The sequence below is a fragment of the Bombina bombina genome, chromosome 5, assembly GCF_027579735.1.
Source record: "Bombina bombina isolate aBomBom1 chromosome 5, aBomBom1.pri, whole genome shotgun sequence".
NCBI lineage: Eukaryota > Metazoa > Chordata > Amphibia > Anura > Bombinatoridae > Bombina > Bombina bombina.
In genome coordinates, this window is record NC_069503.1 from 1,138,977,809 (window position 1) to 1,138,996,097 (window position 18,289).

The 18,289-nt window shown below is 41.6% G+C and overlaps 1 protein-coding gene across 1 annotated transcript in view; it reads left to right on the top strand.

The window, feature by feature from the left end:
* Positions 1-18,289, top strand: part of ARHGAP39 (Rho GTPase activating protein 39) — an 847,370-nt gene that overhangs the window by 657,468 nt on the left and 171,613 nt on the right. Inside the window, 2 exon segments of the mRNA XM_053715434.1 lie at positions 6,714-6,739; positions 6,741-6,806. Of these exon segments, the coding sequence (XP_053571409.1) occupies positions 6,714-6,739; positions 6,741-6,806 (92 nt within the window).

The following is an 18,289-nucleotide window of genomic DNA, read 5'->3' on the forward strand; positions in this document are numbered from 1 at the left end:
TCTATTCTGGTAAGAGGAGAGCTCAGAAGGCGACTGCTACCTCTCTTTCCTTTTGGCTGAAAAGCATCATCCGTCTGGCCTATGAGACTGCTGGCCAGCAGCCTCCTGAAACAATTACTGCTCATTCTACCAGAGCAGTGGCTTCCACATGGGCTTTTAAAAATGAGGCTTCTGTTGAACAGATTTGTAAGGCAGCGACTTGGTCTTCGCTGCATACTTTTTCCAAATTTTACAAATTCGATACTTTTGCTTCTTCGGAGGCTATTTTTGGGAGAAAAGTTTTACAAGCAGTGGTGCCTTCCGTTTAAGGTACCTGTCTTGTTCCCTTCCTTCATCCGTGTCCTAGAGCTTTGGTATTGGTATCCCACAAGTAAAGGATGAATCCGTGGACTGGATACAGCTTACAAGAGAAAACAGAATTTATGCTTACCTGATAAATTACTTTCTCTTGTGGTGTATCCAGTCCACGGCCCGCCCTGGCTATTAAGTCAGGTAGATTTTTTTGTTTAAACTACAGTCACCACTGCACCCTATGGTTTCTCCTTTTTCTTCCTAACCTCCGGTCGAATGACTGGGGGGTGGAGCTAGAGGGGGAGCTATATGGACAGTTCTGCTGTGTGCTCTCTTTGCCACTTCCTGTTAGGAAGGAGAATATCCCACAAGTAAAGGATGAATCCGTGGACTGGATACACCACAAGAGAAAGTAATTTATCAGGTAAGCATAAATTCTGTTTTTTTTTAAATAAATAAGGGCATTGTATGTGGATCTGCGACAGCGATGTCTGGTGAGCATATTGATGCCGGCAAATGCACTGAGATTGACGCTTTGATACATTTCTCCCTATGTGCCAGCAGTGTTTACAAGACATGCTCCTTCCTGAGCCTACCTCAGTATGCTCTAATAGAAAGGATCTACAGCTTAGCAGAGTTTACCAAAATAAAGAACTACATTTTATAGTTTAAGTAAACTGGAAATATTTTTACATTGTTCACAGTATCTGACAAATGGGACTTCCCTTTAACTGTCTGTATTGCAGCTCTTGCTGTAATAGGATAACGTAGGTTATGTAGGTATTTAAAATGTGCATTTAATATAATAGGACGTCCTGAACACACACCCTTCTCATCAGTGGTGCCCTGTGTAGTCACTGGTAGATTAATGGGCCATGATACCCACATGTTGAAACACTTGAAAGTGATGCAGCATAGCTGTAAACAGCTGACAGGAAAATATCACCTGAGCATCTGTATTTAAAAATATATTTTACCTCAAAATGTCCTAAGTATTCACACCCCATTGTAAAGGTCTTTAAGCAGCAAATCACTATGTCTGTCCTGGGACAGGCAAGGCACACTTCTGTTATTTCCTTATTCAGTTTAAGAAGTTTACTATGAAATCTCATGAGATCACAGTAAAGCAGTTCATGACCTCAGCACTGCTGATGCTGATTGGTTGAAGTTCATTTCTTCATTTTATTTTTTTTTCCCTGCAGTTGGACAGCAGCTGAAGTATAACTTTTAACACAGCACTTACTCTGGTGAGCTGAGGAAATTGTGAGGTAAAAAATCTTCCTTTTTTACATAGAGATGCTCAGGTGATATTTTCCTGTCAGCTTTTTACAGTTATACTGCATCAGTTTCAAGTGATTTAGCATATGATTAGTATGTCCCTTTAAAGGGACATTAAACCCAAATATTTTCTTTCATGATTCAGATAGAGCGTGCAGTTTTAAGCAGCTTTCTAATTTAATTCTATTATTAAATTTTCTTCGTTCTCTTGCTATCTTTATTTAAAAAAGCAGAAATGAAAGCTTTGGAGCCGGCCCATTTTAAGTTGAGAACCTGGGTTGCGCTTGCTGATTGGATGGCTAAATGCAGGCACCAATCAGCAAGTCCTATCCAGGGTACTGAACAAAAATTAGGCCGGCTCCAAAGCTTTCAATCCTGCCTTTTCAAATAAAAATAGCTATATAACGAAGAAAAATTGATAATAGGAGTAAATTAGAAAGTTACTTAAAATTGTATGCTCTATCCGATTCATGAAAGAAAAAAAATTGGGTTTACTATCCCTTTAATTTATAGGCACCAACACTGTATTTGCTGGAGTTAACAACTTGTTTTTTTGTGTGCTTATCACTGACAGCGGAAGTTTTACTTAAGAAGGGAAGAAAGCCTGGAACGTGTACAACTGTTAATCATTTAAAAAGAAATTGATTACTATCCGGACATCAGAGCCAACAGTAAATTCAGCCTTTGTGGGCTGCTATAAAACGAGAGGGCAGATCAATACCTTTTTATTGTAGTGGCTGCTAGATAAGCCACAAGCGCAAGGTTCTAGAGATTGTAGAACCAGCAAATGTGAGATAACAGCCCCTTCCTTTGTAAGGTTATCTTGTGCCTGCTGGGGCTGTGTATGGTTAGTCTGAGCATCTTCATTTATATGGAGAAAACACAGTCATTTTAATAGGAGATGTTCCGTTGGCCCCTACTTATGTGACATATGCTGAATCTGTCAGTGTGCCCATGCTGCTCTTGTTTGTAGTCCTTCTTAGGTACAATGTCAACCTTTTTCATATGTTTCAGCTGTTCAGTTATGTTTCAGTGCCCCTTGTATTGCTCAAGTGACCCTGCAACCTTAAGTTATTTTTGGAAAAAAATGCTGAATAACGTATCTCAGTTTGTAACGATCTAATGTAGCTGGACTTACTCACTTTCTTCCATAAGCTAATGGGCATGAATTAAACGGTGTCATACTAATGGGGTTAGAGCGAAGGAGAATAGGCAACTCCACCCACGGTTACTAAAGATGGGCACTTATAGGATGAGATGTCTTTGTGTTTGGATTTATTAAACACTGCAACATATTCATAAACAATAAAACCATGAAGCAGATTGTGTTGGTTAACCCTTCATTAAAAAATAATATTCCGGTATGTAGCTTTTTGGTAGAATCATGAGCTTTGTGGCTATATGTATAGCATATATACTAGTTTATTTGTTAATATTGTGCAGTCTTCATTCGTAACATCATTTAGTGTGAACGCACTCACTGAAAGGAATATCTGCAGTACAAATATCATTGGGCGTGAGGTGAGAATCAGACATTCTACCTGCAAGTCATAACTACTGCAACACTTAAATAATTCATTCCCCTTTCTCATTCCCTTAGCTATAATAGCTTGTTTTGTAAAATATACACATCTGTACTCCTCACTGTCTCTGGATCTACACAATTACACGGCTGCTCCCGTGAAGGCGTATGCCGGCGCAATATCACATGGCAGAAGGGAAGCTACTGCTGCAGCACTCACTTATTAAATCCCCCCTCCTTTATTTCTCTTCTAGGCCTCAGTGGTTATTTATTCCTATTCTTCTTCTTACCCAGCAAGGCTGGCTTCTGTATAATACTGCCATTTTTATCCCACACTTCCCTCTAGCCCTGCTGGCAGTTCCATGTGCACTGTGCTCTCTTCTATTCAATAAGAACCTCACCGTTAGTTGATGACCTCTGGTTGACTAAACGTTAATAATAATAATAATCCTGTAACAGCGCCCAGATGGCTCACAAGGTGGATCATTTTTTTCCTAAAACTGCTGAACCTGATGGGGAAGGTAGTTTGGTTTTCTTTCGTCCGCCTGCTGCTATCACATAATACTTTTGTGCATTTTAAGTGCACTATCAGGCAGCCCCCTCTCCTTTACCCCCGCAAGTTACTGGGTTTCATCTCCTACCTTCATCCTTACATTCTGCTTCTCAGGATATGAACAGCAGCAGTCTGCACACTCTTTTGTGAAAAAGGGAAATCGTCATTTAAGTGCTTTTGTGTTATGCTTATTCATTTTAAGGGGGATTTTAATGCTTCTAAACTCTATAAATATGTTTTATTTCATATAATAAACCCGAGGCCTCTCTAAAATAATTTTCTACATGTTTTTTATATATTTTTCCCAAATCTGTTCTTGCTTAAGCAACACAGCAAAAACCAACCAATATAAAGTTAACGTAACCTCTAGCTTGGTGCATTAGTTTGGGCCCTAGCATCTTTGTAAAGTACATATTGACACTAGGAAGCAGGTAGTTTATTTTCCATCTGAATAACAAAAAACTAAAACTGTAGTTTTAGTAATACAGGAGCGTTTGTTTTTAAAACACACAAAACGATAATATCCATCTTAAAGTGCCCTCTCTTCGCTGTTACAAAGAAAAGAAAATTCCTTTAATGCTTGTGTAGACCAGAGATGCAAAGACTAGGGTCTTATGACCACAACTTGCCTGACCAGGGTTTTTGTGGCCCTCAACATTGCTGAGCAGAAAACGGACATCAGTAATTTGCCATTGACTATTAGGTAAATAAGCCTGCATGTTTGTACCACTGTTTGTAATTCTCAAGCTAAATACACAGTTACATTAAATTATCTTTGACATGAGTATAATGCGCCTGTGGCCAATCCTGCCATTGTTTTTACTGGTTCAGTGGCATTTATTCAGAGGGTGTGAACAAGGTGCATTAGACTGCTCGTCACCTACACTAACACCTCATTTGTCTGGTGTCAGCAACAGGCACTGTGCTAGGGTGGGTCACTCAGCTGTGAAATAAACACTAAAGTGTCCGAGTTTCATCATTGTCACTGAGTGTGTAGCGTTTGTGTTCCTGATGCTGTGTATAATGACTGGGGAAGGAAACATCATTTATTTAATAAATACAGTTCTTTTCTTTGTTCAAATTTACAGAATCATGTACTGGCTTATTAGAGCTCTGCTTCTAGACCTCTCCTCAAGACCTCCCCAACAGGCCAGGTTTTCAGGATTACCTTGGGGTGAGAACAGGTGAGAGCTAACTCACCTGTGCTCCAGTTCAGATATCCTCAAAATCTGCCTGTTAGGGAGGTCTGAGGACAGGTTTTGAAAACCAGTGTTCTAGGCCAACAGACAGTGTGAGTGTTCCTGCTTATTCATATGCTCTCAGCTGTACAAAGTATGAGCAGGAGGATTAGGCTAAATTTTCAATAAGAATAGGAATTTACTGTATTTAAGTTAAATATGTTTTTTGGTTTGTTTGCTCCTCATAGAAGGCAGTTTATTAAATGAGGCAGTCACCTGATAATCTACATTCATTGTTTAAGGCTTGCAGTAAATCTCACCTTACCTTCTTGCATTGAGGCACTAGCAGCAAGTGGCTTCATACCAAATTGGGGCTTCCCAGTAGATATGCACAACCGATCTTGCCAATCTTGAGTTGGTTGGAAGAAAATTCATGGATTCTTCTCCAATTTCTAAAGAGAGAAACATGAAGATAAACTCCTGTGTAACATATAGGGTTAGATTTATTATATGTCGGACGTGATTCATTGTAGCAGATCATGTCTGCCCGACATCGCTAAAGCAGACAGTATACGTTGTTGGCATTTAACATTGCACAAGCATTTTCTAGTGAAATGCTTGTGCAATGCAGCCCCCTGCACATTTGAGGCCAAGTCGGCTGCTAGCAAGGGGGTCTCAATCATCCCGACGTATCTTATGACCGCTGCTTCCTAACTTAAACTTCGGGTGGACACAGCAGCATCCGCTGCTTGTTAAATGTGGCCCATAATCTGATATATTATTTAGATGGTTTCCATATTACCTCTCTTGGTGAAATTCTACACGTGCGGCTTATGCTCCTTTAGCTAGACGGTCTGCAGTGGTTAGTTCCAAACAAAAGTGATATCAAATAGTTTAAAAGGATGTTATGCCACAGTTTTACCCCTGCTAGACTTGTATTGTTCTACCCATATGATGTTGCACATGACTGATGAGTTTGTGCTTTTAGGTGCTGGTGAAAACCCAAGGTAGGAATCCCAAGTCTAATTCATCATTACTACTGTTTAACTATTCATTGTGTCTAGGGGTAGACACCTTCTTAAATCGTAACAAATGGTAAAATATACTGAATACACAAGGTGGATTTTAGGGTGGCAGATTTTATAAGTGCCCGAATGGGCCAAATACTCCTGTTTCTGCACCGTGAAACAGGAGTTGAGAAGCAGCGTTCTTAAGACCGCTGCTCCTTAACCTCGTACACCGCAGCTGAGGCTGCGTACATCAATCCGCCCGATTGCAATACGATCGGGTTGAATGACACCCACTGTTAGCGGCCGATTAGCCGTGAATCTGCAAGGGGGCGGCATTGCACAAGCAGTTTCACCAGACTGCAATGTTAAATGCCCACAGGCGTATGCTGTCGGCATTCAACGATGTCTGGCGGAACATGATACTCTACAGTGTATCATGTCCGCCAGACATTGATAAATCGGCCCCTTATTATAGTTTTAACACACATTGTCATATGATTTGTTTTTCACATTTGTGAATAAGGGGGGCGTTCTGCAGAGGCTTAGATACAAGGTAATCACAGAGGTAAAAAGTTATTAATATTACTGAGTTGGTTGCGCAAAAACGGGGAATGGGTAATACATTTTTAAATAGACTGTCCTTATAATATAGTTTTGTGGTTCCTGTTGTAAGAACAATAAACAGCATCATGCACCTTCACTGCTAGATAACAAACAAGGCTTCTCAGGCCTCGCAGACATCAACAGGACTACAGTCTCATCCTACATGTGACAAGTCTCTCTTGTTACTATCTTATAATATATATTTCTGTTTTAACGTTGTACATTATTATAGGTGTTCACTGTTATTATCTTAATTTGTTTTTATTGATTTTTTTCAGGGGTTGCAATTAGCACATATGCCAAGGTATTGCTACAGGAAGCTCAGAAAGGCAGCCTTGTTGGGGGGCAAAAAAGGTAGATATATTTTTCATGTATATATTGCATGTGATGAAATGTTCTGTAGTTATAAACCTTGTCACGTGCTTGTATTGTTATCGTGTCTTTAGGCAAACTCTTTTTTCGTCTGTGGCACTTGTCTCCTGCAGCAATGTCTGATCATCTTATTTGCCTTTCAGTAGCTTTATCCCTGCTTGAGGGCTTTCTATGACTTTGTACATCTTGCATGAGCTATTTGGATTAAGACTTTCCGACCTTCCATATGACCCTCAATTTAAAATAAAAACCTCACAATCATGTTTATTCCCACTATAGTTGCACAGTAGTTGTGTGCCTTCCATGTGTAGATCCATCAGATATACTGTATTAATGTCTTTGTGTGGCTTGTTGGTTTGTAACCAAGTCATATAATAATGGCGAAAACAGCAAATTATTAGAAAACTTTTCACTTGGGTTTTTGCCTGATTTTTGGATTTATCTAAATAAATAGCCTTGATCATTTCAAACCACATATATGCTTTAATTTGAAGTGCATAGTTTGGTTGTTTGTAAGCATTTTTTTTTTTTCCTTTAATTTTTTGTTCATGCGCTCCTACATGTTTCTTGGTGTAATGAATAAGTAAAGATATAGCTGAAATGTATATCATACCAAAAACACGATCATCAGTGTATCTCTACCAAGCACGATTATCAGTGTATCCTACCAAGCACGATCATCAGTGTATCCTACCAAAAATGATTATCAGTGTATCCTACCAAACATGATTATCAGGGTATCCTACCAAACACAATCATCAGTGTATCCTACCAAACATGATTATCAGTGTATCCTACCAAACATGATTATCAGTGTATCCTACCAAGCACGATCATCAGTGTATCCTACCAAGCACGATCATCAGTGTATCCTACCAAACATGATTATCAGTGTATCCTACCAAGCACGATCATCTGTGTATCCTACCAAACATGATTATCAGTGTATCCTACCAAACACGATCATCTGTGTATCCTACCAAGCACGATCATCAGTGTATCCTACCAACACGATCATCAGTGTATCCTACCAAGCACAATCATCAGTGTATCCTACCAAGCACGATCATCAGTGTATCCTACCCAGCACGATCATCTGATGTATCCTACCAAACATGATTATCAGTGTATCCTACCAAACATGATTATCAGTGTATCCTACCAAACATGATTATCAGTGTATCCTATTAACACAATCATCAGTGTATCTTACCAAACACGATCATCTGTGTATCCTTACCAAGCACGATCATCTGTGTATCCTACCAAACATAGATCCAGTGTATCCTACCAAAACACGATCATGGGTGTATCCTACCAAACACGATCATCTGTGTGATCCTATCGATCATCTGTATATCCTACCAAACATAATCATAAGTGTATCCTACCAAACACAATCATCAGTGTACCCTACCAAAAACAAACGATCATCCTACCAAAACACCATCATCCTACCAAACACAATCATCAGTGTACCCTACCAAAACACCATCATCCTACCAAACACAATCATCAGTTGTACCCTACCAAAACACGATCATCCTACCAAACAGGATCATCTGTGTATCCTACCAAAACACGATCATCTGTGTATCCTACCAAACACGATCATCTGTGTATCCTACTAAACACGATCATCAAAACATACAGTGACTTGATGCACTCAGAAGATTTATCATGTTACATCGGACTTTACCCACAGCTGCTTGGGTAATTTCCAGCCCGGGTAATGCTAGGATTACCCAATTTCTTACTCTACCCCACAAGTATATAATACTGTATATAGTGCATACAATGAGTGTTGCGTGTGTGTGTATATATATATATATATATACAGTATCTCACAAACGAGAGTACAACCCCTCACATTTTTGTAAAATATTTTATTATATTTTTCCATGTGACAACACTAAAGAAATGACACTTTGCTATAATGTAAAGTAGTGAGTGTACTGCCAGTGTCATTTGCTGTCCCCTCAAAATTAACTCAACATACAGCCATTAATGTCTAAACCGTTGGCAACAAAAGTCAGTACACCCCTAAAAAATTGAAATGTCCAAATTGGGCCCAAAGTGTCAATATTTTGTATGGCCCCATTATTTTCAGCACTGCCTTAATCCTCTTGGGCATAGAGTTTCACCAGAGCTTCACAGGTTGCCACCGGAGTCCTCTAGAGTCTAGACTTCACAGGTTGCCACCGGAGCTCTTTTCTTCTCTGCAAGCTCTGTTACCCAGGAACCGATGTACTGAGATACTGCACTGCTCTCTGTGAGCTCTGTTACCTAGGTACTGATGTACTGAGCATGCTCAGATACTGCACTGCTCTCTGTGAGCTCTGTTACCTAGGTACTGATGTACTGCGCATGCTCAGATACTGCACTGCTCTCTGTGAGCTCTGTTACCTAGGTACTGGATGTACTGAGCATGCTCAGATACTGCACTGCTCTCTGTGAGCTCTGTTACCTAGGTACTGATGTACTGAGCATGCTCAGATACTGCACTGCACTCTGTGAGCTCTGTTACCTAGGTACTGATGTACTGAGCATACTCAGATACTGCAACTGTTCTCTGTGAGCTCTGTTACCTAGGTACTGATGTACTGAGCATGCTCAGATACTGTGCTGCTCTCTGTGAGCTCTGTTACCCCAGGTACTGATGTACTGAGCATACTCAGATACTGCACTGCTCACTGTGAGCTATGTTACCTAGGTACTGATGTACTGAGGCATACTCAGATACTGCACTGCTCTCTGTAAGCTCTGTTACCTAGGTACTGAATGTACTGAGCATACTCAGATGCGTGCACTGTTCTCTGTGAGCTCTGTACCTAGGTACTGATGTACTGAGCATACTCAGATACTGCACTGCTCTCTGTGAGCTCTGTTACCTAGGTACTGATGTACTGAGCATGCTCAATACTGCACTGCTCACTGTGAGCTATGTTACCTAGGTACTGAGTACTGAGCATACTCAGATACTGCACTGCTCTCTGTGAGCTCTGGTTACCTAGGTACTGATGTACTGAGCATGCTCAGATACTGCACTGCTCTCTGTGAGCTCTGTTACCTAGGTACTGATGTACTGATGCATGCTCGGATTCTGCACTGCTCTCGGTGAGCTCTGTTACCTAGGTACTGATGTACTGAGCATACTCAGATACTGCACTATTCTCTGTGAGCTCTGTTACCTAGTACTGATGTAACTGAGCATGCTCAGATACTGCACTGCTCTCTGTGAGCTATGTTACCTAGGTACTGATGTACTGAGCATACTCAGATACTGCACTGCTCTCTGTGAGCTCTGTTACCTAGGTACTGATGTACTGAGCATGCTCAGATACTGCACTGCTCTCTGTGAGCTCTGGTTACCTAGGTACTGATGTACTGAGCATGCTCAGATACTGCACTGCTCTCTGTGAGCTCTGTTACCTAGGTACTGATGTACTGAGCATGCTCAGATACTGCACTGCTCTCTGTGAGCTCTGTACCTAGGTACTGATGTACTGAGCATGCTCAGATACTGCACTGCTCTCTGTGAGCTCTGTTACCCAGCTTACTGATGTACTGAGCATACTCAGATACTGCACTGCTCTCTGTGAGCTCTGTTACCTAGGTACTGATGTACTGAGCATGCTTCAGATACTGCACTGCTCTCTGTGAGCTCTGTTACCTAGGTACTGATGTACTGAGCATGCTCAGATACTGCAATGCTCTCTGTAAGCTCTGTTACCTAGGTACTGATGTACTGACCATGCTCAGATACTGCACTGCTCTCTGTGAGCTCTGTTACCTATGTACTGATATACTGAGCATGCTCAGATACTGTGCTTCTCTCTGTGAGCTCTGTTACCTAGGTACCGATGTACTGAGCATGCTCAGATACTGCACTGCTCTCTGTGAGCCTCTGTTACCTAGGTACTGATGTACTGAGCATGCTCAGACACTGCACTGCTCTCTGTGAGCTGTTACCCAGCTACTGATGTACTGAGCATACTCAGATACTGCACTGCTCTCTGTGAGCTCTGTTACCTATGTACTGATATACTGAGCATGCTCAGATACTGTGCTTCTCTCTGTGAGCTCTGTTACCTAGGTACCGATGTACTGAGCATGCTCAGATACTGCACTGCTCTCTGTGAGCTCTGTTACCTAGGTACTGATGTACTGAGCATGCTCAGATACTGCACTGCTCTCTGTGAGCTCTGTTACCTAGGTACTGATGTACTGAGCATGCTCAGATCCTGCACTGCTCTCTGCGAGCTCCATTACCCTGGGGTGGATACTGGCCTTATCAATCATACTTGGATACTGCATATGAATCTTATTCAAATCCCTGATTAGCTGTGAAGTCAGCTGTATCTGTGCCATCAGTTATATGGGGACATGTACATAATGTGTACTTAGTAATGTCTGATTATAATAGCTGTGTGTTCAAGGGGCGATGATTCTGTGGTGAAGATACTGTTGCTATAGTAACCAGTTTAGCCATGCAATTGCTGCAGGTGAAGTCTCATGCATTTTGCTCCCTGAATAATGTGGTGCTGATGTATTACTACTAGCATTTTTAATTAGCAGTTCAATTCCACTGCCTTATCTATGTGCTGTCTTCCCCTTTAATGTGTCTGTCAGACAAAAGAGAATGCCCTAATGGATCACAAAGTGCTTTTCTCTGTTATCCCAGATATTTAGCATCTACAGGGCTGGGAGCTTTCAATAGGTAACATTTTGTTTTTGTGTAGCAGAAGAATGACAGTTATGTGTGTTGTTACTATTTATTTCTAAACGTAAAGCGCTTCTGCAACCAGGAAACATCAGTAGCAGGAATGTCTGTACCAAAGCTACTGTGTACTGATGGTAGGCGCTCCTTATACATCGGCAATAATGCCAGCTCTGTCATCAAACGTGAAAATGCAGAGTTATTAAAGAGACACGAAACATTATATATTGTAATGTAAAATGCATAGTAATTTGTCCACATTTTCCTGTAATTTAGCTGTAATAATTATGCATTTCCCAATACTGAGAATTGTAAGTGTACTCTGCAGTCTTCACAAGCCAAACACTGCTACACATTCTGCACTTACTTTACTCTCTCTTTCTAGCACACAGGAGCAATTGTGACATGATGATGTCCCAGAACTGTTAGGAAAGGAAACTTTTAGACCACAATGACATTTTCTCATGGATATAATATTAAAGGGACATGGTACTGTAACAGTAATATGCTCTAATGCGCTACTATAATACCACTGGTCCACTCCAGTATAAACCCCACATAGTCCACTCCAGAGTGGCAATACACATCTGCTCCTTAGCGATTCAGTTGCAGTACAAGTATTTAACCCTAAAGTAAAGAATTTACCATCACACTGTTATATCCCTTTAAATATGCGGAAAATTAAGAGTCAGCTTTATTTCAAATGCAATTTAGTAGATCACCCAATCAGACAACCCACTTAATTGTGCCTCTCATCACCCCTCAGAAAGCCATAACCTTGCCCAGTTCCAGGATATCTTTTAGACATGTCTAAATTCCATTAGTTGCTTTTCTAGCTTCTAGATGGGATGTTTATTTGATATGGCTCCCCTGAACAGAATATTATATACTGTATATACAGTATATGTGAGATGAGGAATGTATGTTAAATGCAGAATCTGTTGGCACTCTACACATAACTGATAATAAGAATAAAACAATCCAGTTGTGCACTAAAGATTGGACATTCATCAGTTACCTGTATTACACTTTGCATAGGGAAAGGGTGACAGACTGAGTATTGAATTGATTAGATACGTCTGCTGATAGTAACATAGTTTTTATCAATAGTTATATAAGTAAAATCTATTTTCTACAATACTACGACACCGTTTTGCACAACCTTTTGCTTTCGCATTTCCTCACTGTAAACAGCTTCAGGCAGTCTCTCAGTCTCTGATTCTCTCATACCAGTGCCCTTAGCTCAGCGCAGGGCATTCATATTTATGACATGCAGACATGCGAGGCAGTCTTCTTGCAGCGGAACAGGTTGTGATTGTCAGATGGAATTTTGTTCTTGCGTTAAGCACAATAGCTTTGAAAAATGTGCTCAATTTACATCTTAGCTGTATTAAAAGAACAGGGAGAGGAAAATCCAGAAAAACAGTCAGCAGAAAATCCAAGGAAACTCAACTGATGGCTTCAAAGGGATATTGTTTAAATGTATTTTACTTTCAATGTGAACAGACATCCTTTCATTTATTGCAATAAAGGAACTAGGTCAGATGATAATGTCACTGTGCATTGTACCTGTGCCTGTCTGTATGCGTCACACAGTATAAAGGACAGAGATTGTAAGTTGTTCTTCAGAGCCACCAAGTTAGAAAGATGCTTTTACTAAAGAACTATTCTATAAAAGATATCAGGAAAGTGAATCTTAAAGAGACATGAAAATGCAAACATAAATGCTCTAATGTGTTTGATCATTTTATTATTGCACTATTGCTTACATATAGCTATGTTTTAACACCTTCAAATGGTTTAAACACATTGTTAAAGTTAGCTTAAAAGCAGCAATTTACTACTAGGACCCAACTGAACATATCTGGTGAGCGAGTGACATCAGGCATATTTGTGTAGCCACCAATCAGCAGATAGCTCCCACTAGTGCATTTCTGTTTCAGAGCCTACCTAGGTATGCATTTAAAAAATGGATACAAGCGAAAAAAGTAAATTTGATAATATAAGGAAACAACAAAAAAGTAAACAATGAAGCCATTGCAATATGTGTTGCAAAGTGTTTGACAGATGTTTGTGGGGCATTTGAATTATTTCACTTGAAAATAGTAGCAAATTTATCTAACAATTTTTAAATGCTTTAAGGTTACAGATACACCCCCTATACTATGCAATGAGATTGATTTGAGGCTGGTAATCCATTTAAAACACTTTTCCAGAAGTTTTTTTAAGACTTTTGGAATATCCCATCTTGACCACGAGGAGACAAAGGATACCACAACACAGACCTTTACATTTCTCCGACTTCCCATGATCTTCAGTCATTTTCTTTGGATTCCTTGATGCTCATCATTTGAAAGGGGATCCTTTAATCCTCCTTACAGTAAAAAATGTTGCAGGCCTCCCAGGTGAAATGTGATCTTGTCCACCAAAAATCTGATCTAGAGTGAGCTGCTTCCTTGTGGATTTAAAGTCCTCCCCATGTGAAATGTGGATTTGTCCACCAAAAACTTGATCTAGAGTGAGCTTCTCCTTGTGGCTCTACAGTCCTCCCCATGTGAAATGGGACTTTTCCACCAAATCCCCTGGGTTGAGATGCTGTTACTGATTTAGATCCTTGGCATTGTGCTGCTTAAGATGGGCTCATTTACTAGAAGTAAGTTGCTGCAGGTGGGGTATGCACAGTGGATGGAGGTGCTGAGTTAAGTACCTGCACCTTCGTAGCCCACCGGCTATTAGTGTGAACATGTTCCCATGCTTCACATAGTCTGGGGACATATATTAATACCCCATACACCTCATAGCACTTTGGGCACTTTGAAAAAAACTTTTTTTTTTTTTATTGGTTACTGTTGTTACTGTTGTTTTAAATTAGCCTGTTTGGCTTACCACGCTTATAAGTTGGCTTCTGAGCTATGCACAGTATGTTTTACTTCACCAACATATTCATTTTGCTCCATTTACCAAATTAAATGTTTCCTCTCCCTTCTGTTTATACAGAGATTGTGAAACTCTTCCTAAGATAGTTGCAGATATTTCCACTTTGACTTGGTGTACCACTATACCTTTGGGGATGGTTCCTCTTTTATATATGTATCATGAACTTTACCTATTCCTAAATACTCTCTCTACCCCCTGCAGCTCATCTCAAACGCAGTCTCACTACTGCAAATCTGTATCTCATCTCATGTCACTCTCCTCTTGCTTCTACTTACTGCTGGTGACATCTCCCCTAATCCTGGTCCCCAACCACTGACAAGCCGTGCACATCCATGTGTACCATCCCATAGACTCAGAAACAAAAACTCTGCACACCTTACTCACATTCCTCTTGCATCTAAAGCCACTACCCCTTTCACCTGTGCACTCTGGAACTCTCGCTCTGTTTGCAACAAACTCACTTCTATACATGACCTCTTCATCTCCCACTCCCTCAAACTTCTGCCCTAACAGAAACCTGGCTCTCTCCCCTAGACACAGCATCCACTGCTGCTCTGTCACATGGGGGTCTCCACTTCAGCCACACTCCTAGGTCTGGTAATAGACAAGTAGGTATTTTACTTCCTCTCGTTGCACCTTCCAACAAATACACCCTATCTCTTCCCTCCCTTTTCCTCATTCGAAACCCACATGATTCGCTTATTCTCCCCTCTCTCTGTACGTGTTGCAGTCATATACCGACCCCCTAGCTCCGCAACTCAATTTCTAGATCACTTGGCTGCCTGGCTACCCTACTTCCTTTCCTCAGACACTCCTGCCCTCATTCTTGGCGACTTCAACATCCCCCTTAACAATCCCACTGCCTTATCTTCTAAACAACTTCTGCAGCTCACTTCCTCTTTCGGTCTGTCACAATGGACTGATTCTCCCACTCACAAAGATGGTCACTCCCTTGACATGATCTTTAGCTATCGATGCACTCTCTCAAACTTCTCTAACTCCCCTTTTCCTCTTTCTGACCACCATCTCCTTACCTGCAACATATCATTTCCCTTCCTACAACTCTCCCACCTTCTACTCCTCACACCAAACTTCACAGAAGCATTAGGTCTTTAGATCAGCCAACAACTTGCTAATTCCCTTCAACCGCTCCTCTCATCCTTCTCCACCTTTTCCTGCCCTGAACAATCTATCTGCCACTATAATTCCACCCTTATATCCGTCCTTGACAATCTCGCCCTCTTACCACTGCTAGAAATCACACCACCATCCCCCAGCCCTGGCATACTCCTCAGACACGGAACCTACGCAGATTTTCCCGTACTGGCTGAACGGCAATGGAGGAAAATCACGGAGTTCAGCTGATTTTCTTCATTACAAATTCATCTTGAACTCCTACTTACTCTGCCCTTAATCTCCACAGCAACACTACTTCTCTAACTCTTATCTCTAATCTTTCTTCAAACCCAAACGTCTGTTCGCCACTTTCAATACTCTCCTCCACCCTCCCCCCACTTCTAATACAACTTCTCTGTCAGCTCAAGACTTTGCCAGTCACTTCACTAACAAAATTGACTCCATCAGACATGAAATCAGCTCTCTACAACAATTCCATTCTCCCCCCCCCTCAAATACTCTCACTCAACCACAACCCTCATAACCTGAAACTTTAGTTCATTCTCCCCTGTTACTGAAGACGAAGTTTCAGCACTTATACTGCGCTCTCACCTCACTACCTGTCCCCTTGACCCTATCCCCTCACAGCTGCTCCCTCTCTCTCTGCTACCCTTACCCCTATGCTAACACACATTTTCAACCTCTCCCTCAGCACTGGCACATTTCCCTCATCGATGAAACATGCACTGGTCACACATATCCTCAAAAAACCTTCGTTGATCCTACTTCCCCATCCAACTACCGCCCAATTTCCCTCCTCCTCTTGCTTCAAAGCTTCTCGAAAAACTAGTAAATGCACGCCTATCCCATTTCCTTACATTAAACTCCCTTCTTGACCCGCTGCAATCTGGATTTCGTCCCTATCACTCCACAGAGACAGCTATTGTTAAGGGTCACCAACGACCTACTTACAGCTAAATCAAAAGGCCACTTCTCTCTGCTTATCCTCCTTGATCTGTCCGCAGCCTTTGACACTGTCGACCACCCTCTTTTGCTCCAAACCCTCCAATCCTTCGGCATCTGTGACACAGCCCTTTTGTGGCTCTCTTCCTACCTGTCAAACCGTACCTTCAGTGTAGCCTTCTCTGGGGCCCTCCTCTGCCCCGTCACCACTTCTTGTCGAGTACCGCAAGGCTCTGTCCTCGTCCCCTTCTCTTCTCAATCTATACGTCATCACTAGGTTCCCTAATTAAGTCCCACGGTTTCTCCAATATCATTTGTATGCCGATGACACCCAAATCTACTTCTCTGCACCAGAACTATCTCCTTCCTTGCTAACCCGTGTCACTAACTGTCTTTCTCACATCTCTTCCTGATGTCCTCTCACTACCTCAAGCTAAATCTCTCCAAAACTGAGCTCCTCATTTTCCCCCCTTCTTCCAAAATCTCCACCCCCAATATCTCTATAACTTTCGACAACTCCATCATTACCCTACCCCGCATGCCCGATTCTCTGGGTCACATTTGACTCAGATCTTTCCTTCACTCCTCACATTCAGTCCTTGGCTACAGCCTGCCGCTTCCACCTTAAAAACATCTCTAAAATTAGACACTTCCTTACACAAGACACAACTAAGATTTGAATCCACTCTCTCATTCTTTCCCGCCTTGATTACTGCAACTCTGTCCTCTCTGGTCTCCCCACCTGCCGCCTAGCTCCTTTACAATCCATAATGAATGCCTCTGCCAGACTCGTCTTCCTTACACTCGCTCTTCATCTGCTGCGCCTCTCTGCCAATCCCTTCACTGGCTTCCTCTTGCCTCTAGGATCAAACACAAAACTCTCACTCTGACATACAAAGCCCTCAACTGCACTGCTCCCCCCCTACATCTCAGGCCTTGTCTCCAGATACTCTCCCTCCCGTCCCCTTCGCTCTACTCATGACCTCCTACTCTCCACCTCTCTTGTCACCTCATCACACTCCCCGTTTACAGGACTTCTCCAGACTGGCTCCCATCTTGTGGAACTCTCTGCCTCGCTCCACAAGACTCTCTTCTAGTTTTAAAAGCTTCAAGTGCTCCCTAAAGACTCTACTGTTCATGGATGCATACAACCTACGCTAACCTTTCCTAATACCAGTTCCTCTCCTCCACTGCAATCCCCTGAACCCTCTTAGCATGTAAGCCTAAAAGTCCAGCTGTTTGCAGATCACCTTCTTAAGAGCTGACTACAACAGTGCAACTCTTGGCAGGGCCCTCTACCCTGTAATTGTTCTGTTGTACTCCCCCTTTGTTTATAGCGCTGCGGAATCTGTTGGCGCTCTACAAATAACCGATAATAATAATAATAATAATATGTATTAGATGGAGAGCATTCAATAGAAAATTCTCCCCTTCCAGGGTAAATCTGTTTGGGCCTGGACTGGATGCTATTATTGCCACAGGTAACGGAGCTTTTCTGCCCGGGATAAAACATCTAAGGGCATTCAATAGAAAATTCTCCCCTTCCAGTGTAAATCTGTTTGGGCCTGGACTGGATGCTATTATTGCCACAGGTAAGGGAGCTTTTCTGCCCGGGATTAAACATCTAAGGGTAAGCTTATATCTGCAGGGCTTTTCATATCTTTCAGCAGTCTAAGGCTCAGAAAGATTTCCCCTCTACACAGATTTCTGGATACTCTAAATCCTCCTGTTCAACTCCTTCTTGGT